The following is a 22,902-nucleotide window of genomic DNA, read 5'->3' on the forward strand; positions in this document are numbered from 1 at the left end:
TTGGGTAGGGACCATCTCTATATGTTGCCAACTTGTACTTCTCAAGCATTTAGTACAGTGCTCTGCACACAGCGCTCAATAAATACAATTGAATGAATGAATGAATGAATACTTTCTATAAGCATCCCAGGGCTCACAGTCTTTTGGTCCTTTGTTCTTGGAGCATCCTTGGGTCCAGCCTCACCCTCTCTGAGTTGTTTGGTCACAAGGTGTCATTTTTTTCTCCCCTTCAGGAGAGACTCTTCTGGAATCCTAGCTACCAGACTAGGAACCTCCAGGGTATCCCAACCCAATTCTGCTTCCTCTCCAATCTCATCCTGTGTCAGTACAGGATCTACAACAAGAGCTTATCATGTATCCTGCTCACCCAGACAAAGCTTGCCTCACCTCTTACCTCCAAGAGGGCTGAACATCTTATTCCTCCAACTACATGCCTCTCCCCCTACAACCCCCCCGCGCCCCCCCATTACACACACACACCTACCTCTTCCCCAGTCTTTCTCTCTGGTTTGGCTAAGTCTTTACCTTCCCTCAGGAAAGATAACTATGGAATGAGTCATGTGGTTTTCTCTTCCCTCGCCTAAGCAGAAGCTTTTAACCATTTGCTTTAATGTACTTAATCAGCACTCTCCTTCCTACTTATCCAATTTCTTGAGTGTCCACTTAATGCAACATCTCATACTAAATGTTTGGGAAGTACAGAATAATGAAGTGACACATGTGCATATCATCATCAATCATATTTATTGAGCGCTTACTGTGTGCAGAGCACTGTACTAAGTGCTTGGGAAGTACAAATTGGCAACATAGACAGTCCCTGCCCATTTAGCACAAACATATCAGTGAGTGCTAAGAAGATATAAATAATTCCTTAAATGTTGGAAGTACAAATTGGCAACATATAGAGACAGTCCCTGCCCATTTAGCACAAACATATCAGTGAGTGCTAAGACGATATAAATAATTCCTTAAATGTTAGTATGAGATACTGTAGAGCTAGCTGGTACTCATCTCCAAATTTGTGATCACTTACATACATTTAGAATTTTAGTGCCTTGACCATATTTCTCTCAGGGTTTAGTTGAGAGGAGATACACGATGTCCTGTATTTGAGTGACACAAGCTCTACTTCTCCAATGGACCAAAGGAAGATGAATCTGGTCTGTCGTCCGTAATCCAGGTTCTCACAACTGAAATCTGGTGGATCCAATACAAATTAATTTTTAAAACCCTGTCAAGAGAACTAAATCATTCCATCACTTTTTTTCTTTCAAATGATTGGAGTTTGTTGTTTGGGAAAGGGGTAGTTTTCATTTCACTCATGGAATCTCAGATAAATGCTTTTTCATGTAAATATATTAATTTGTAAGAGGTTTCATATGAAAACATTAATTTAGTTTGAGGCAAAGTAGACATAAATATCCTTGGCATTTTGGAGGAGAAAAAGTAAATGTTTTATGAAACACCCTAGATTTCACAATTAGCCATGAAGCTAAGCAAAGTCCAGCACTACTATAAAGTATACAATAATAACCCATTTTTCTGAAAAGATGATTGACTAAAATACTACTAGTCATTTCACAGTCAAGAGAGTTTGTTCAGAAGGTGGGCTGCAGGCAACCATTTCTTATGCTAGAGTGCTAGGGTATTACTTAATTCAATAAGCAGCTCATGTTGGTGTCTGTTTTCTTCCATAAACACTATTGTTTCTCATGCTAAAAATAATGCTTGTCTTTCGTGCTTTATGCATATGCCTGCATTCAGCAATAATAGGGAAAACACATTTTCCAGGGTGTGAGTGAGACCATATGGAAGAGTATCAAAAAAATGTGGGATGAGGGAGAAAGAGAGTGGCAAACAGGATGAGGTTAGGGGAACAGAAGGAGGTAGAGAAAGAAAGAGGCAGAGTAAGAGGGAGAGAACAGGGAAGGGGGAAAAGAGTAAATAATAGAGGAATAAATGAAATAGGGAGAGCAAGAACAGGAAGGGTAAAGCCTGACTGTTCTCTTCTGTTGACTGCTATTGCTGTTGCCATCACCATATGTAACTCTTACCACCTGGTTTAGTAGAACCGGCCCTTTCTGACTGAAAACAACTAACAATTGAATGTAATCATTCATATTCCTTGAGCTCTTTCTCTAGGCAGAGAGAGTTACTGAATATTTGCTGGAAGTATGCAAGATTAAACACCCTTTTCCTGCCATCTTGGAGCTTACAATTTTGTGGGGAAGACAGACATTAAAATAAATTATAAGTAGGGGGAAGCAGCAGAGCTTAAAGATACTTAAGTTCTACTTGGGGGACAGAAGAAAGTAAGTACCCAAGAGTCTAGGGGACAAAGAAGTGCCAAAGTGACGCAGTGGGGAAATGGGATGGAGAAATAAATCAAGGCCTCCTGGTGGAGATGTAATTTCAGCAGGTCTTTGAAAATGGGGAGAGCAGTGGCCTGATGGAAGCAAATGGGGTGATGGTTTCAGGCAGGAGGGAGGATGTGAGCAAGAGGTCGCAGAAGAAGTCAAGCATGGGTTCTGCAAGAAATTGGTGTGAAGCAACATGGCCTACTGGAAAGAGCCCAGGCCTGGGAGTCAGAGGACCTGGGTTCTAACTCCACCTCTCCCACTGGACTACAGTGTGACCTTGAGCTAGTCACTTCTCTCAGTCTCAGTTTCTTCAACTGTAAAATGGGGATTCAGTGTCTGTAGTCCATCCTCCTTGCACTTGTGAGCACCATGTGGGACAGAGTCTGTAACCAATTTGATTATCTTATAACTACCACAATTCTTAGTAAGGTTCTTGGCACAAAGTAAGTGCTTCAAATACTATTATTATTATCATTATTATTATTGTTATTATTATCACCGGAGTTATTGGTGACAGTTTCCTACTTGCACCAGAGCTCGACTATGAGCCCGTTGTTGGGTAGGGATTGTCTGTATTTGTTGTCAAATTGTATTTTTCAAGCTCTTACTACAGTGCTCTGCACACAGTAAGTGCTCAATACAGTATGAACAATAATAATAATAATGGCATTTGTTAAGCACTTACTATATGCAAAGCACTGTTCTAAGCTCTGGGGAGAATACAAGGTGATCAGGTTGTCCAACGTGGGACTCACAGTCTTAATCCCCATTTTACAGATGAGGGAACTGAGGCACAGAGAAGTTAAGTGACTTGCCCAAGGTCATACGCTGACAATTGGCCAAGCTGGGATTTGAACCCATGACCTCTGACTCCCAAGCCTGTGCTCCTTCCATTGAGCCACATTGCTTCTCCATATGAATGAATGAATGGGCTGTTCGGAAGCATGTAAGGGATAGGAAGATCTGTTTCTTTAAATGCTTGAAAAATCCAACAACAGTCCAGCAGGCATGATTAAGCCACCACATTAATGGTGGTGTAAGCAGTAGTGGATCTCACTATTAAGGAAGACAAAGGAGAAGAAGGCTAGGAAACCTCCTCTTCCATTCTTCATCCTCTTTTCTGCCCAACCTCTATCATCACCTCCACAGCTGAAGGATTCTATACCGCCACCCATCCTGGATGCAGGTTTTTAATATCTTTCAGTGGTAAGGTTAAAGCTCCAAATGTGTGAATTGATCACTTAATTGGAACAACTGCTTATTTTAAGTGAATCAATCAATATTATTTATTGAGTTTTTACTTGATGTGTGGCTGCCCATTTAACTGGAACACCTGGTTACCTGAAGTGAATCAGTCAACTGTATTTATAGGGTTTTTACTTTGTGTAGAGCAGTATACTAAGCACTTGAGAGAAAACAATGCAGTTGGTAGACAGGATCCTTGCCCTCAAGGAACTTAAATAGGGCTCAAATATTTCCCTGAATCATCCTTTTAGATCTTTCTTGACTAGTTTAAATTGTTCATATTCAATTTAACTTAGTACAGTCCCACTGAGAATGCTGCATTTCGCTTTGTTGTGTCTGATTGTAATCCAGCGTAAAATTTCACCTCAGGAGGTCTTTAGGTCATTGTTTGGGCTGAAATCTAGCCAAGCACAAATTTATTGCTTTATATCTTGTTCATTCTGGCTCAGTTTGGAAATTTAGTTGGCCAAATTCTGCATGTATATTGCTTATCCACTCACCTCTATTCTGTCCTGTCAAAAATGTGGTTTGGTGGTCTGTTTTATAGAAATGTGTGAATTCAGGTGCTTTCAAGCACAGTGACTGTGAAAGACACTATGCATCACTTCTGTTAGTTGTCTTAATTTAGTTGCCAACCACTTAGGCACTTGGGAGTCCAGTGAACTCTTATACCTGTTTTGTTTTGTTTTAATTTATGATACTTACTAAGAGCTTCTGTTTCAAAACCAAACTTCTCTTTTTGTCTTCCATTCCTATCCCATTGGGTCTAATTAAAGCTTTTATCACATATCTTTAATGAAATTAAATGAAATGGCCTTGAAGAATCTTTTTAGCTGGAGTGGTTGGGAATAAAGGACTATCAGACAGTTGAGTTTAAAGCAAGGTCACTGAAATGTGAGGAAAAAAATTCCAAGACTTGGCATTAATTTTCTCACAGTCTGGTCACACACCAATGCCACCTAATCCCTTATCATCCAAAATAATTTAAAGGAGATACTGGAACATATGGTATTAGATCAGGTAGGACTTTCTCAAGGTTTTAAAGTAATTTCTGTAATTAAAAATATTATGACTAGCACCTCACTAACCCCAAAGCTTATGTAATACAAATGTACACTGTTGCATCTCAAAATTAGCACTTTTAGCACTACATTTTTCTAGAGGTCAGGAAAAAATAATGGAAAAAATTCATTGAATATTAAATGTCTTGAATAGACTGTAAAATAATAGACTTTTTTTAAAAAAAGGACAACCATCTTTCCTGAATAGTATAAGTATTTACATGCTTTAAGACAGGAACATGGACAAAATGACCTCTCAATAACTTGTCCAGCACTAAGATTCTAAGAACTAAAAGGAGTGTAAAAGATGGAAATGGGACAAGAGCCAGGACTTTATGTGGGCTTTTAAAGAAATCACAAGAGCACATGTGCATGGCACTTTGTAATGAATTTGGAATTGAAATGCCAATGGCTCCCACAGGAAAAATTTAGTTTATGCAATTAGAGTCCCAAAGTAGAAGAAATTATAGCAGCTGTTCATTGGAATTTTCTGTTGGATTCTTTCCTGGTTGGTGTTATCTGGGGGGATAGCAGAAATATTTTGGAAATCTCAAAGAACATGTGATTCAAAATGTTATGATAACTTGAATCGATTTTTATGAATAGAGATAATGGAAATGATTAATCAATCTATAATTACCAAATGCCTGTAGTATGCAGAACATTGCACTAAGCACTAGGGAGTGTACAATATAACACAGTTGGTAGAGATGATCCCCGCCTACAAGGACCTTTTAGTCTACAGGGAGAGACAGAAATGAAAGAATTCAGATAAGGAAGGACTAGGATAAAGGAGGACTAGGTCTCTTTCTTTTCATCCAGTGCTGCTTTCCCGTCCTCCTAACCCCACCATCCCACACCTTCTCTTCCTTTTAAGTCCACATCTTCTGTTTTACCACCCACTTCTATTACTCTACCAGATTGCTAGCCCCTTGAGGATCAGTGATCCTGTATAATTCTCAACCGTGTAGTCTTTCCTAGGGCTTAAAACAGTGTTTTGAATGTAGTAAGTGCTCAATAAATACTATAATAATAATGATAGTATTTGTTGAGTACTTACTATATGCCAAGTACTGTACTAGAAGCTGGGGTAGATTTAAGATAACCAGATCAAATATATACCCTATACCACACTGGATTCAGTCTATATAGCGGAGAGAACAGGTATTGAATTCCCATTTTCCAGATGAGGAAACTGAGGCCCAGATAACCTTAGTGACTTGCCCAAGGTCACAAGGCAGGCAGATGACAGAGCAAGGATTAGAATCCAGGTCTTCTGTTTCTCAGGTCTGTGATCTTATCAATATGTCACACTGTTAATGATTACCACCATCACCCCACTTCTCATCCAATTTTCTTAGTAATTTTCATGTTTTTCTCAACTTCCTTCCATCCTACTCCCCTGTACTGATTTTTAGGAACTTAGGTATCCATGTGGATGTTTTTAATGATCACCCTTGCATCTTATTTCTTCTAATTCCTTACCTCTGAACTCTTTCTCTATTCCACTTCGCTCATTCACCTTAGACTCGCATTGGATCCTATCATAGTCATTGAATCATTGCTTAACTAACCAATTCTGAATTACCACCATCTTCCTCCTCACTTGTATTCTCTTCCTACATTTACCCTCCCCACAAAACTGTTCTCTCCTCTCAATCAATCAGTGGCATTTTTTGTGTCCTTACTATATGCAGATCACTGCACTAAGCATTTTGGAGAATACAGTGTAAGAAAAAGTTGAGAGACAGGTTCCCTGCCCACAATGAGCATACAGTCAAGAGAGATTACCAACTTAGCCCACCTTTCTTTAGGCTCCTTCCATTTGTTCAAGGCCATCATCTGTATATGTCTCTAGTTTATTTCAATGTCTTTCTTTCCTTCTAGAATTTAAGCTACTTGTGGGCAGGGGTTGTATCTTCCAATTATATTGTGGTGTACTTGCCCAAGTGCTCAGTATAGTGCTCTGCACACAGTAAACACTCAAATACTATTGATTAATTGACCATGCCCCATTTGTACTTTCTATGAAAGCTCCCCTCTCAATGCAGAAATTCATGCCCTCCTCTCTGGCAAATTCAACTCCTTTGCCCTTCTGTCCCTCTGTCAATCAATCATATTTATTGAGCACTTTCTGTGTACAGAGCACTGTATTAAACACTTGGGAGACTACACTATGACAGACACATCCCATTCCCACAACAAGCACCAACCAGAATCTCTGGATCATCTCCACAGTATGTTTCCTACTGTCCTGCACTCAGACCACAGGGTACTGTTAACAGAAATGCATGTCCCAGGCTGATTTTTTTCATTAACTTTGACCTTACTTTGTATAGCTCTACCTTCTCTTTCACTTCACAATGCTCCTTCTCTTCCCTCATTGACTTCCATGCCTGTTACCTTCACTAATATTTCCAGTCCTTAAACATCCTTGTGAAATTTCCAGTACAGATATTTCTCCTCTGTTTCACCCCCAATGATTTTTCCAATCAAAATTAAATTCCCCCTCTTTGCTCCCAAATGTTCTCCTCCTCCTAGCAATCTCATCAAAATTAACAGCACCAAAACCTTCTCCTCCTCTCAAGCCTATAATCTTGGCATTATATCTTCTGAACACTCCTTCATATTCAGTCTTTCACTAAATCTTATTGTTTTATTCCTCCATAACACTTTCATTCATTCATTCAATTGTATTTATTGATCACTTACTGTGCAGAGCACTGTACGAAGCACTTGGAAAGTACAATTCAGCAACAGAGACATTCCCTGCCCACAATGGGCTCACAGTCTAGAAGGGGGGGAGGCAGACATCAAAACAAGTAAATAGGTATCAGTAGCATCATTATAAATAAATAGAATTGTAGATATGTACACATCATTAATAACAAATAGGTAGAATGTATGTATAAATCTATACACAAATGCTGTGAGGCAGGAAGTGGGGTAGAGCAAAGGGAGTGAGTCAGGGTGATGGGGAGGGGAGGTGGAGCAGCTAGTCCTTCCTCTCAATATGAACTGCCTCGATAACAGTCCAGGCACTTTAATTTACCTCTGACAGCTACATCACCCTCCTCGCTGATCTCCCTGCTTCCACTCTCTCCCCTCTCCACTCCATCTGCTGCCCAGATCATTTTTCTATAACATCATTCTCCACTCATACATTTCTCCACTACCCTGAAACCTCCAATGATACTCGTTCCTCTCCATATTAGACAAAAACTCTTGACCACTGACTGTAAAGCATTCAATCAATCCCCTCTCCTACTTATCCATTTTCTTTCTCCACTACACTGCAGCTCACAATCTTCTTTCCTCTGTCAATCAAGACAACCTACTCACTTTTCCCCATTCACCTCTTTCCCACTCTCAACCTTTTGTTTAGGCCTTTCTCTCTCCAAGAACTCCCTCCATTTCAAATTCCATTAGCCACTGGTTTCCCCTTTTTTAAATTCATTCTGAAATCTTGACTTCACAGGAAACCTTCCTCAGTTAATTACTCATCTCCCCTTCCTATATTCTCTTTCAATTTCCACTTCAGTACTTATCTTCCACTTAAGCTCTCCCACAACTCTATTTACCCTTCACTTAAGCACTCCCACAACTCTGTGGCACTTATGTACATGTTTCTATAGTTTCCCCTATCTGAAATTTATTCAAGTATCTGCTTTTTCCATCAATTTTAAGATTTTTGAGGTTCGGGGTCTAATTACATTACTTAGCACAGTGCTTTGTACACAAGTGCTCAATAAATACTACTGATTCATTAAAAGTCTCAGCACTAGTGACTTCAGCTGCGTTTGATTACAACTCAGATGAAGAGGCTGAGTCACCACATCAGTATCAACTGGGTGTGCTGTCTCTGTCATTCTGACTTGAGAATAGCTTTATTTGATCAATCAGCACTTCAAAGATAACTCAACGATAGGGAAGTGCTAGGACTTTGCAGCAAATGTAAGGTAGGAAGTTCTGTTCTTTAAACTCCCAGAACCTTAATTAGTTACTCCTCCACAGAGGCCTTCAAGGAAATGAGAGAGGGGGGAGAGAGAGAAAAAGTGATGGGGAAGAGAGAGAGAAAAAGGGAGTGGTAGGGAGAGCCCTGTAACCCCAGCCAGCTAGGGAAAAGTGGGTGTGAGGGAGAGACAGTGCCATACCCAGTGGCACTAAAAGCCTCTGCTACAGTGATAACTTCCTCCATCCTGCCCCAATCTTTCCTTGTCTCCATTCCCACAGCTGGTGCTGAGGCTGAGATGTGGGGCTACAAGTGATATCTGTGGGATGGTGATGTGAGGGATGCTATTGTAGCAAAAAAGCCAATACCTGGCAGGGGTTGGAAAACGTGAACTTTATTTGAATGCAATTGTATTAGGACAGGACAGAGAGTTTATATAGCTCCTGCACCTGAGGGCCAGCCCCTCTTCCCTAGCCCCGGGGCCATGGCTTGCAGCCCCTGAAGCCCCTGTGTTGGTCCAACCCTGTGAATTTTTCAGTAGACTGAGAGACCTTTGACGCTCACCTGATCATTATTAAGGAAGCAACAATCATAAGGATGCAGCATTCATCTGGTGCTAACCCTGTTTTTGCACCATGTTGCCCAATTGCATCTGTCGAATCAAGCAAGTTCAATTCTTTAAGGAAGTACTCATGTGACTTTTAATGTATGGAGCACATTACAAAGAACTAGGAGATGGTTGGCCATGACAGGTACATAGGTGTGCTCGACTGACCCCACTGGCCTCCCTCATGGAAAATATTTGATTTAAATCTTTCATATAACTTGCTAATGATCAATGAAACTTTTGAAACCTGTCTGAAGAGCCCAATATTCATTCATTCAATTCATTCAATACTGAATATTCAATACTGAATAATAATAATAATAGTAATGATAATAGTAATAGTTGCAGTATTTAGCACTTACTAAGAACCAAGTACTATACTAAGCACTAGCTACAAGTTAATCAACATCCCCTTTGAATTAATATTCATATTATTCTTCTTATTAATAACAATAATTGCAATTATTTTGTTTCTGCAAAACTCTATTAAGTAAAACCTTCCCAGTTGATTTGGGATGTTTGACACCACATGCATCCATTTCTTCATATACAGTGGTGTGCCGAATCCAAATGTTCCCTAATTACCAATGTTCTGGTCAAACTATATAGCAGAAATATGTGAATTGAATGAGGAGAATAATTCAGATTCGGACCCTCGCCATGAGAGTTCACAGTTCAGAAAACCAAGCTGCTGAGCGCTGCTGACGAAAGTCTAAACATCAAGCCAGCCTTGTTCACTTTGTTTATCCTTTCCTGCCTTTACTCTGCCCTCTCCTCTGCCAGGAAAAACTATTTTTCTTCCCTTATTCACACCCATTCACTCTCACCAGGTGTTCCAGACATTTATCTCCTTCCTCAGGCCCCTTGTTCCTCCCCCTCCTCCACCCCTCACCCGCAATGTTCTGGCCACCTACTTCATTAGGAAAATTAACACCATCAGGTCTGAGCTCCCCAGAGTCACCTCTCCCCCTTCTCCATCCACTCAGCTCTCAGCCCTCTCCTCTACTTTCCCATCCTTCCCAGCAGTATCTTCAGATGAGATCTCCTCCCTCCTCTAAAGTCCCACTCCATCCACCTGTGCTTTGGACCCCATTTCCTCTCATATTATAAAAACTCTCACCCCTTCCCTCCTCCTCTTCTTAACTTCCATCTTCAACTGCTCAGTCTCCACTGATTCCTTCCCCTCTGCTTTCAAACATGCTCACGTCTCCCCCATCCTAAAAAAACCTCTCTTGACCCCTCTGCCCCTTCTAGTTATCTCCCTGTCTCTCTCCTTTCCTTCCTTTCCAAATTCCTAGAATGAGTAGTCTACACTTACTGCCTCGAATTCCTCAACTCCAAATCTCTCCTAGACTTCCTCCAATCTGGCTTCCTTCCCCTATACGCCATTGAAACTGCCCCCTCAAAGGTCACCAATGACCTCCTTCTTGCCATATCCAATAGCTCCTACTCTATCTTAATCCTCCTCGACCTCTCAGCTGCCTTTGACACTGTGAATCATCCTCTTCTCCTCAACACAGAATTCAACCTTGGCTTCACAGACTCTGTCCTCTCCTGGTTCTCCTCTTATCTCTCTGGCCGTTCATTCTCAGTCTCCTTCACGGACTCCTCCTCCCCCTCCCATCCCCTTACTGTAGCAGTCTCTCAAGGGTCAGTTCTTGGTCCCCTTCTGTTCTCCATCTATACTCACTCCCTTGGTGAATTCATTTGCTCTCACAGCTTAAACCATCATCTCTACACTGATGGCACCCAAATCTACATCTCCCCTGTTCTCTCTCCCTCCCTCCAGACTCGTATCTCCTCCTGCCCTCAGGACAACTCCACCTGGATGTCTGCCCATCATCTAAAACTCAGCATGTCCAAGACTATCCTCCTTATCTTCCCTCCCAAACCACATCCTCTCCCCGACTTTCCCATCACATTGGATGGCACTACCATCCTTCCTGTCTCACAAGCCCACAACCTTGATATCATCTTTGACTCTGCTTTCTCATTCATCCCACACAACCAGTCCATCATTAAAACCTGCTGGTCTCACCTCCACAACATTGCAAAGATCTGCCCTTTCCTCACCATCCAAACCACTACCTTGCTGGTTCAATCTCTCATACTATCCTGACTGGATTACTGCATCAGCTTCCTTTCTGATCTCCCATTCTCCTGTCTCTCCCCACTTCAGTCTATACTTCACTCTGCTGCCCGGATTATCTTTGTACAGAAACACTGTGGGCATGTCACTCATCTCCTCAAAAATCTCCAGTGGTTGCTTATCAACCTTCGTATGAAGCAAAAGCTCTTCACTTTTGGCTTCAAAGCTTTCCATCACCTTGCCCCTACCTACCTCACCTCCCTTCTATCCTTCTACAGCACAGCCTTCACACTCCGCTCCTCTGCCACTAACCTCCTCACTGTGCCTCGTTCTTGCCTGTCCTACCACCAACCTCTGGCCCACATCCTACCTCTGGCCTGGAATGCCTCCTTCCACACATCTGCCAAACTAGCTCTCTTCCTCCCTTCAAAGCCCTACTGAGAGCTCACCTTTTCCAGGAGGCCTTCTCATACTGAACCCCCACTTATCCTCTGCTCCTTCTCCCCTCCCACCTGCCCTACCCCTTCCCCTCCCACAGCACTTGTGTATATTTGAACATATTTATTACTCTATTTTATTAATGATATGCATATATAATAATAATAATGGTATTTGTTAAGCACTTACTATGTGCAAAGCACTGTTCTAAGCACTGGGGAGATACAAGGTGATCAGGTTGCCCCACGTGGGGCTCACAGTCTTAATCCCCATTTTACAGATGAGGGAACTGAGGCACAGAGAAGTGAAGTGACTTGCCCGACGTCACACAGCTGACAATTAACGAAGCCAGAATCTGAACCCATGACCTCTGACTCCAAAGCCCGTACTCTTTCCACTGAGCCATCCTGCTTCTCTAATCTATATCTATAATTCTGTTAATTTTGATGGTATGACACTTGTCTACTTGTTCTGTTTTGTTGTCTGTCTCCCCCTTTTAGACTGTGAGCCCATTGTTGAGTAGGGACTGTCTCTGTATATATCCTGAATTGTACTTTCCAAGCACATAGTACAGTGCTCTGCACATAGTAAGTGCTCAATAATGAATGAAAGGGAAATGAGAATGGGGGGCAAACACACAGGGTACAAACTCTCAACCCCAGGCACTGCCATTTATTCACTGTCTAATCAATTTATTGAGCATCTATGGTGTGCATTGGGAGAGTACAGTGAGACAATATACCAGACACATTCCCTGCACACAGTGAGCTCTTGGTCTAGAGGGGATGGTGTCCGGTATCCTGATAGCCTATGTCTCCCTAAATCACTAAGGAGAACTTGACTCAGTGGACAGGTATGCACAGGATAAACACAACAACAGATCAAAAAATCCTTCCTTAATCCACATCCCCCCACCTTTGCTCATGAAAACATATTTTGAGGCCTTTAATGAGTTTATTAGCCTCCTGGTTTCCCTCTGTGGAAGGTGTCTGGACCACTGAAGAAATCCTAGGAAACTGCACACCCTTTGCATCACCACACAAAGGCAGATCCTCTGAACTGGTACCAGTAATTATTTGAATTCTGGGAGAATTGAATAATATACTGTGGCAAGAGCAATACCCGATTGTGATTCTCTTCATAAAGGTGACCCATAGAATTTTACTCTTCCAAAACTATGCCCTCTGACTTACAAAATGCATCCAATTCACCATGCAGTGGGACTAAGGGTGTCACACTAAAGACAGTTGGAGCATGTTGATACAGTTTCTGATTGGAGCTGTCATAAGGCCTACTGGATCAAATATGAGGCCTGCCCATCAGCAAGTGAAAGACCATTAAGAATACAAAAGGAAGTTGGGAGAGTCTTTACTCACCTGCACAATTCATCATCCCGGCAGCTGTGAATTACATTTAGGCATGATGGGGTTGGAACTACGTTAACAGCACATGGCTTGCTGTGAAGAGCTTCCTTGGATTGCTGACAAGGAATATCAGATTGAGCGCAATCGCAAAAAGCCAACATCTGGGCAATGTTAAAAGGCATATTTTGATAGAAGAACCGTATGGCTGCTTGGCACTGTTTCATATTGCACAGACTTCCATGAGTGGAACAGTCTTTCAGGAATCTGGCCAATTGTTTATTGCACTCTGTGTCTCCAACACAAGTCGCTGTTACTTCCAAACAGGATTGGGTCCCCTTGAATCCTAAAATAAATAGGACCCAGAATCAGAAAAACAGGTGAGAAGTTTTGAGAAGCAAAAAAGCCTAGTGGAAAGATTCTGGGACAAGGAGCCCTAGGCTCTGGTCTGGATGCATAGGGACTATGTCTGCTTCTATCTATCCCTTGCTTGGCAAATAGGAAATACTTAAAAGATCACGATTATCAGTGAAGAAAAAGTTATTTTCAAAGGATGCTTCCTTTCAATTCATTCATTCAATCATATTTATTGAGTGCTTACTGTGTGCAGATCACTGTACTAAGCTCTTGGAAAGTACAGTTCAGCAACTACTAAGACAAGGAAAACTTACATAAACCTGAATAATGGACCTCAAGAATCTTTGTCCTGAGTAAAGTGCCCATCTACATGGAGAGAGAAAATGCACAGAGGCAGAAAGAAGTGGGCTGGAAATATCCAACAGTAAAATAGCTCCAACAGAGATTGGTAAATAGAGACAAACAAGCCCTGACCAAGTCTTTATTTGTCTAAGGCCTCCAGTGGGGAACACCATTTGTCAGCAGAGAATAACTTTTGTCACTGGCACTTTACATTTTCACCTGCAGGAGCGACAAGCTGGGCTTAAATTAAAAGCAGCTGCAAGAGGACTCCAGTCTGAAAGGAAGTTTAAAGGGAAAACAAAGGGGGTCCAAATTCGTATCAGCCTGTGGGTACCAGTGAAATGACAGAAATAGTCTAATCTTGGACTTCAATGAAAATAGACCATCTGCAATATTCAGCACATCTGTATATAGTAAAACAACAAAGAATAAGAACAGCTGGTTCTTATGGTGCATTAGAGGAAGGAATCTGGATGTCCTGGGAAATGATAGCTATACCTTGGTCACCTGCTAATGTCTTAGGCTATGGCTAGACAGAACAAAAATTGTTTATAATTTCTTATGGATGGCTTATATTTAAGACTATTTCAAATTTGCTTGTCAACATGTTAACCATTGAATTAATCATAATCTGAAATGATTTGCAGTTATGTATTTGGCTTTTAATAATTAAGATCCATTTTACCATGCTGGAGAAGAGTAGTTGAATTCCATTGTGATTTGACATCTTGGTTATTAACTAAAAGAAAAATAGAATCATAATGTAAGTGCTGCTCTATTTTTTAAAGTGTAGCTTTAAGGTCTAAATTGCTTATCCAAAATTCATATTGGTACCCTTGCTATTTAAAGACCCTGCTACAGGAGGTACTACCTCCTTCATATTTCAAAGAGGAAATACAGACTGTAATCTTTAAAATGATCAAAGAACTGTCACTATGTGTCTATTAATCTTGTGCCTTAAAGACAATAGAGGAAGACATTCAATGAGAGAATTGTAACAAAGTCCAGAACCCAGCTATGGGACGTTATCTCCATATTCTCTCCAGATATCATGGGTATATTTGGAGTCAGATAATTAGATTGATAATGCATAAAGTCATTTGTATTTATTGAATGCTTACTTTGGGTTTAAGTACAATAGAATAGGTAGACAAGACATGTAATCTACCTAAAATCATACCAACTCACATGAAATTGCTACATCTATACATTCAGTGGATTGACACTGGTTGTCTTTTTTGTGCTATTGTTGCCATTCAAGGGAGAGTGATAATGAAAATCATTATGATTTGGTTTTAAAAAGACTAACTGCCATATGCCTCAATTTTCTGTTTGTTCTCTTGCTTCAGCATTTCAGAGCTAGAAGAAGCCTAACGAACCATTTGATCCAATCTTTATACCACTCAGGACAGATGGTTGCTAGTCTGCATTTACAGACCTTCAGAGAGGGCTATTCTACAAAGTCTCATTGTGGAATCCTCCTTTCTCAACTCCAGTTTAGCCAGCCTACTTCAGTGTTTAGTCATCATTATATTCAAGAGAATCTAAAGGCTTTTCCTTATGTTCACCCAACTCTTTCTACAATTTAAATGTCCTGCTCTGACTTCAGGAAAGATGGAAAAACAATGGTCAGTGTCCATATAATAGCCCTTCACATGTCTGAATAAAGTTGCCAGCCTTTAGGTTTCTCTTTCCAAGGCTAAGTAATCCTACTTCACCCTTTCCTCGTAAGTACTACTCTCTCTCCCTTTAATCAATTTTTGTTCCTTTTCTTGAGATTCTTTTCAGTTTCTTCACTTCTCTTAAGAACAAACCAAATATTTTTCATAATGCATTATTATATGCCCTACTCTGTAGGGCAAATGTTAGACACATAGTAATGCATTATGAAAAATATTTGGTTTCTTAATAGAAGTGAAGAAAACTGAAAAGAATCACAAGAATAGGAACAAAACAATGTATTTGTTAAGCACTTACTAGGTGTCAAACACTGTTTAAACTGCTGGGATAGATACAAGTTAATTAGGTTGAACACAGTCCCTGTCTGGCATGGGGCTTGCAGACTAATTTCAGGGGATAACTGAGGCACAGAGAAGTTAAATGACTTGTACAAGGTCACCTGACAAGCATTTGGCAGACCTAGTATTAGAACATAGGTCCTATGACTCCCATGACCATGCTCTTTGCACCACGCCATACAGCTTCCATGCTTTATCTTCCTCTTTTAATTCATTGTAGTCCCATTGAATTCACTTTCAGCTGAAGTAATCATATTTGTTGAGCACTTATTGTTTGCAGAGCACTGTACTAACCACTTGGGAGAGTAAAATATTACAGATTTTGTAGACAAATTCCCTGCCCACGACAAAGCTTGCTCCTCATGAGTTACCTGGATTTTCATTCTCAGTGTTGTCATCATCATAGTCTTCTCTAGAGGCAGAAACATGGCTCATTTGAGGGTCCTGTAAGCAGGTATTATTGAACAGACTCTTTTGAACATTCTTACAGCTGTCTTCTGAGAGGGCTTGGCACTTGCAATCTCCTAATACTGTTTCCTTCAGATCTTCCCATATAGCCAAGCACTGCCTTTTTCTACCTGGTGTCCTGCACTGGTGGTCTGCTGCCCCACAGTGTTCATTAAAATTTGCATAAAGTATAGAACAGTATTCAGACTCTTGACAGATCTGTATGGCAGTTCCACAGTCATTGGCTAGCTGACCTCTAGGCACTGTGTCTTTTGATCTTGTCCATTGCATGACATTTGATTGAATACCTAAAGCTGTAGAGCCTGCTGACTCTATAAAAATAAAAATAGGTGTGACTTTAGAGAAATTACTTCTATCAAATCATCCTTTTCATCTGCTTAGTACTGTTCCCTGAAGAATCATTATAAAATTATCTTCTGTACATCTTTTTTTATGGTGTACATTAATCACTTACTATGTTCCAAGCACTGTACTAAGAGCTAGGGTAGATACAAGTTAGTCAGGTTGGACACAGCCTATGCCCCACATGAGGCTCACAGTTTTAATCCCCAATTTATTGATAAGGAAACTGAGGTGCAGAGATGTTAAGTGATGGCCGAGGTTATAGAGCAGACAAGTGGTAGAATCCAGTTTCTTCTGACACCGAGAATCTATCCACTAAATTTTGATATGTCCATACCTGATTAAACTCCCTAAAATTTGTGAAAGTCCAGTCCAATGGACCCTCCAGGAAGAAATGAATCCTATCTCATTTTCTTGTTATTTAGGGGGCTAGTCAGTCTGTGCATTTGGGTTTTTGAGAGGCATGATCCTCCTTCTGTCTCATTCTCACCAAATGGGTTTATTGATACTGGTTTCCCTTGGACAGTGAGCTACATTTGGACTTGCCATCTGATTATAAAAATAGATAACTTCTTAATGAATCATTTTGGCAGTAACACAAGCTAATACCAGTTTGCTGCCAGAGATTTCATTGTTCCCTTGTCTCTATGTTCATTTTCTCAATTAATAAGTTCTAACATATTTGTATGGCAAAATGGTAGCTAAGTAGACTTACGAAAATATCTACATTGAGGATTTTATAATCCCAAAGGGTAGAAAATGCAGTTAAATGAAACGTCTTATTTCTATCCCTTTTCTCTCTTGCTCTCTCTCTCTCTCCATGTATGTATGTATACAGACACACACACACAGATAGATTTATATCTACTTTTCCATAGACAGATACATGTGAGTAAAAATGTATGCACATGCGCACATCCATGGTCAGGAACCTATAACTCATCTTGACACCAAATGTGACCCTAAAGCATAGATGTACACCTGCAGACTTGGCAATATAAGAGTGACATCATTAAAAGCAAAAAGCTATGGAGGAAGCTGGGCAGGAAGTAGATGGGCCACTCTGAATCATAAAGGGAATAAAGGAGAGACAAGATGCCCCTTACAAGGGTCAGTGCATGGCAGATAGAGTAAGTTCCAGCTGCTCTAACCTTCCTATATCCCATTCCCACCTCCATGTCTTCAGTTCACAACAGCAGAAGTGCCAAATGACAGGGCAATCAAGCAGGATGAGGAAGGAAACTGCTCAACCTCCACATGTACAATAGCTGGAACAAAACCTCCACTGCCCTCCTTTCTGGCTCAGCAGCATTTTGGAGCTAACTCATGGGGAAATTGGATCTGGAGGCAGGAATCAGAAAAGGATTAGGGGCAAGGGCCAGTTGAAAAATTGTCTGAGAGTTTGGGGGTATCAAGGACAAGGGGAATTACCTTCCCTCTGACTAATAAAAGGAGCAGAAACTTCCATCCTGGGCTGATGTAGGTGAGAATTCTGTAGTTGTGTGGCATGAGTCCAGGTTCTGGTTTCTCCCAGGATTCTTGTCAGTGAAAGGGTCCATGGACTTTTGGAGGTTGATATCCACCCTCCCACCTGTTGCTGAAGACTTCCTTTTGCAGACTCCTTCCCCCTATCCTTTCTCTTTCCTTTGTTTCAATCAATCAATCAATCAACATTATTTGTTGAGCACTTACTGTGTGCATCCATTTTCAATGTTGACATATCTGGGTGGATGAAAAGACCAACGCATATCTGGCAAGTCATTCTCTGTTGCTTTCATATGAAAATAGAGCCTTTTTACACTAATGTGCTTACATAAATAAGGTAAATACAGAGATAAGCAACTTCAACATCTTGTAAACTTGTGCCAGTTATTCTAACTGTATTCCTTCTCCTTTGAACTCTTGGAGATCACAGTTCTTACAGAAATGTGGGTTTGGGTTGTTTTTGTTATTGTGATGTATGATATTACCTGGAGCCTCCAGTCAGTGATAACAAAACAGTCAAACATATACCCTATAAGAAAGTTGGTTGATTAGCCCAAAGCTTTCTCAGATTTCTTATTCAGAAAAATCAGTTTTGTCCATCTGGTGATTCTGTCTTTTGTGTATACATGCCCTCTGCCTAGGATGCACTAATACTCCCACTGATGATCTGGCTGAGTTAGCACTGGGCATTCTTCAAGAGGTGGTTTAACTATCTCCCAAATGTAGTGCAGTGTCATAGTTCGTTGCAGTAACACTAAATCTGAACCTTATTATGAACAGTAAGAATTACTGCGAAAACATACCCACTCTTCCTCTTTGTCCTCCTACTTTCTTTTTCTTCTCCCTCCTCCTCTTCCCAGTTTTCTTTCCTTCTCATTTTAAGAGATTCACATAAACATTTTCCTTTAGGCCTTTCTCCAATAGAAAAGGTCGAACCACAACATTGTACTGATGTCTACTTACGGTAAAAGCCTAACCCATTTCCACATTAAAAAAAAATATGTACTAGTTAATTAGTCAATGGTATATTCTGAGTGCTCACTATGTGCAGAGCACTGTACTAACCACTTGGAAGAGAACAATGCAACAGAATTAGCAGACATGTTCCCTAACCTTAATGAGCTTAGTCTAATGGGGGAGACAGACATTAATGTCAATAAATAATTTATAATATATAATATATAATTTAAAGATTTGTATATGTGTTATGGGGTTGGGGATATCAAATGTCCAGAGGTCACAGGAAAGCATTTTAATCTGCTGAAAAATGTGAAACTGATAATCAAGCTGGGTCAATTTTATCCCCATTGGCTAAGAAATTATAATTCTCTCATTCATTTTATGTACTTGATTGAACTTTACCTGTGTTGATACATTTCCATCCAAGTAAATTTGTGGCACTACAGGAAATATCCTCAGCACAGAGGCAGTCCTTAAATGTAGGATAACGATCAGCCAGCAACTGAATGCTCAGGTTGCAGTTCAGTGAATCTTTCACAGTGCAGTTGTGACCTATATTCAATAATAAAACATTATGACAAGCATTTGGCAGTGATAACTTAATGCACCCTCCTCTCTGCCATCAACGGTAGCATGCAGTGTTCCCTGTGCCTCACTACTTTGGAACCTGATTAGACCTATGCCTGTGTGTTTAAGGGCAGGACGTGGGATTATAATGTAAAGGAACAAGAGACCCTGGGTTATGTATGCCATCTTCATCTCTTTAAAAGTCAGGTTTTTGTAAGAAAGTTATTGTAATATTAGGGGGATGCTGCTGTGCTAACAGGTATCCTCTAATGGACTCTGGGTGTCCTCTGGAAACCATAATCAAGTTCAAAGAGCTAAATGTAAAAGGGAATTATTTGCCTTAAAACACAAGTAGGTATGTAATGGCAATATTTTTGCAACAGCGACATGTAAAAATTTCTCTAATTAAAAAGCACCAATCCTATTCCTAAAAATACACTAATATCATAAGAAATATTTCCCTGTTTTTGCAGCATGTAGAATTTTTTATTACAATGAATTCATAATTCAGAAGTGGCTCAAAATTTGAACAGAGATAAGTAAGACTAAGCCCTGTAATGCTATTACCATTCTTTGAAAATCGATCATTTCAGCATTTCCTTAACTTAATGTTAGTTCTTTAAACATGATTAGATTATTTTTATCCAGTATTATATTAAAATGATTTGAGTTGTTTGTAATGCTAATCGTTTTCTCTATACAGATATTGCAAATCAATCTTCATATAAAACTCTGACTATACCTAAACTAATTTTGTTGTGGCACAGTGAAGTAAAATCACACTTTGTCAAAAAAGGTTGACTCTGTAGAAATAAACAATATTTTTGGCCACAATTACTTTACCTGAAACATTGCAGACATCTTCAATTACTGTCCAGACACCTTCACATCCATCCATAGAAGTTACACATTGCTTTCTCAAATGTAGACAATCAGTGGTCAAGGAAGCAGATTCACATTTGAAACCTAGCATAAGCACTACAAATAGGAAAGAGTGCTTCATCAGTAGAAATAGACAGCCACCTTTCTGGCATATTAATTCTGAAGAATAACAGAGAAACTTTAGGAAAAATGAAAATTTGGTCAAAGTTCAGCAGAAATTCAAGACAGGTGCTTTGTAAGTAGAATATACAGTAATAGTAATTGTAGCACCTATTTTGTGTGGTGCACTGTACTACGAGGTTGAGAAGTACAGAATGAAGACTCAGTCGTATTTATTGAGTGCTTACTGTGTGCAGAGCACCGTACTAAGCATCTGGGAGAGTTTACTATAACATATTTGGTAGACACGTTCCTTGTCCACGACAAGATTGCAGTCTAAAGAAGTGAGATGCCCCTTACCTACAAGGAACTCACACTACAGTAGGGGAAACATTAAATATATTTACAACTGTGAAAATAAATCAATAAAACAACTGTTTCATTTATTTCCTCAGTATATGCATACACATGAGTTCATTCATTCAATCAGATTTATTAAGTGCTTACTGTGTGCAAAGCACTGTACTAAGCACTTGGGAGAATATAACAACATACACAAGTGCTGTGGGGACTTTGTAAGTAGAATTTGCTAGAATTTGCTGAAGCGATATGAAAAGGGATACTGGGAAATTAAATTGGGGAAAGTGTGTTGGGGAAGGTGGGATTTTAGGAGAAATTTGAATGTAGTAACGGCTTTGGTCTCTTTGTGTGGAGGGAACAGTGTGAGAGAGGGGATAGACGTGGGAGAGTTTAGAGCATGGTACAGCTAGAATGTTGGCTTGTGGGGGACAAAGAAAGTGAGCTGAGGAATAATGGGAGAATTAGAACAGAGGTAAGGTGGAGCAGGAGTTGGAGAACCCTGCGACTGACTGTGAGAAGGTTTTATTTGTTATGTGGATAGCAGACTGGGAGAGAGTGGAGGGTTTTTGAGGAGAGGAGTAACTGTCTGGTCAATTGGATAATGCCTGGGCCTGGGAGAAGGATCTAGGTTCTAATGCCATCTCTGCCACTTATCTGTTGTATGACCTTGGGCAAGTCTTTTAACTTCTCTGTGCCTTAGTTATCTTACTGGTAAAATGGGGATTAAAATGGTAAGCCCCATGTGGAACATGGGCAGTGTCCAAACTGATTAGCTTGTATCTACCCCAGCACTTAGTATAGCGTAAGCCCTTAACGACTATCATGAAAAAAGGAGAAATGTTGCCTTAGTAATTCTTCAGGAAACTGATTCACTAGTTAGAGTAGGGAGAGGCTGGGAGACCAGTGAGGAAACCTATGCAATTGTCTAGCCATAGCAAGATCATGTAAGGGAGAAGCCTGGCACAAAGTCAATCAGTCAGTAATATTTTTTGAGCACTTTGTGCAGAGTGATTTACGAAACACTTGGGAGAGTTTATTATACCAATATAAAAAGATATTTTCCCTGCCACAATGAGTGTACAGTCTAGAGGGGGAAAAAGACTTTAAAATCAATAAATAAAATTACAGATAGGTACATAAGTGCTGTGGGGCTGGGAGGGGTGCTGGGAAGCAGCATGGCTCAGGGGAAAGATCCCGGGCTTGGGAGTCAGAGGTCGTGGGTTCTAATTCTGACTGCCACTTTTCAGCTATGTGACTTTGGACAAGTCACTTAGCTTCTCTGTGCCTCAGTTCCCTCATCTGTAAAATGGGGATTAAGACTGTGAGCCCCATGTGGGACAACCTGATTACCTTGTATCCCCCCCTAGTGCTTAAAACAGTGCTTGGCACATAGTAAGCACTTAACAAATGCCATTATTATTATTATTATTATTATTATTATAATGGGGACAAGTCAGGTGATGCAGGCATCCATAGAAGGGAAAGATAAATTAGTCAGGGAAGGCCTCCTGGAGGAGATGTGCCTTCAATAAGGCTTTGAAGTTGGGTAGAGTAATTGTCTGGAAGATATGAAGAGGAAAGGCCTTCCAAGTCAGAAGCAGTATGTGGGTGAGATGTCAGCGGCGAGATAGATGGGATTGAAGTACAGTGAGAAGTTTAGTATTAGAGGATTGAAATAAGTGGGATGGGTTATAGTAGGAGAATAATGAGTTGAGGTAGGAGGGAGAAAAGTGCTTTAAAGAAGTTTCTGCTTGATGTGGAGGTGGTAGTGAGTGCTTAAAAAAAATCCACTGGACCAGTTGAAGTGGGTTCCCTCTGCCCCTTGAAGAAAACTGTCATTTCCTGGGAGGAGGAGTTGGGTTCTCTGGACCTAATATGGAAGTTTGCTCCTGGAGAAGAATTAAAGGTT

At 40.4% G+C, this 22,902-nt stretch overlaps 1 protein-coding gene across 1 annotated transcript in view; it reads right to left on the reverse strand.

Annotated features, from left to right (window-relative positions):
* GFRAL (GDNF family receptor alpha like) overlaps positions 1-22,902 on the reverse strand; it is a 52,056-nt gene that overhangs the window by 23,684 nt on the left and 5,470 nt on the right. Inside the window, 4 exon segments of the mRNA XM_038745909.1 lie at positions 13,129-13,459; positions 14,498-14,551; positions 19,488-19,637; positions 20,496-20,630. Coding sequence (XP_038601837.1) covers positions 13,129-13,459; positions 14,498-14,551; positions 19,488-19,637; positions 20,496-20,630 — 670 coding nt within the window.

This window comes from Tachyglossus aculeatus, chromosome 1, assembly GCF_015852505.1.
Source record: "Tachyglossus aculeatus isolate mTacAcu1 chromosome 1, mTacAcu1.pri, whole genome shotgun sequence".
Lineage (NCBI taxonomy): Eukaryota > Metazoa > Chordata > Mammalia > Monotremata > Tachyglossidae > Tachyglossus > Tachyglossus aculeatus.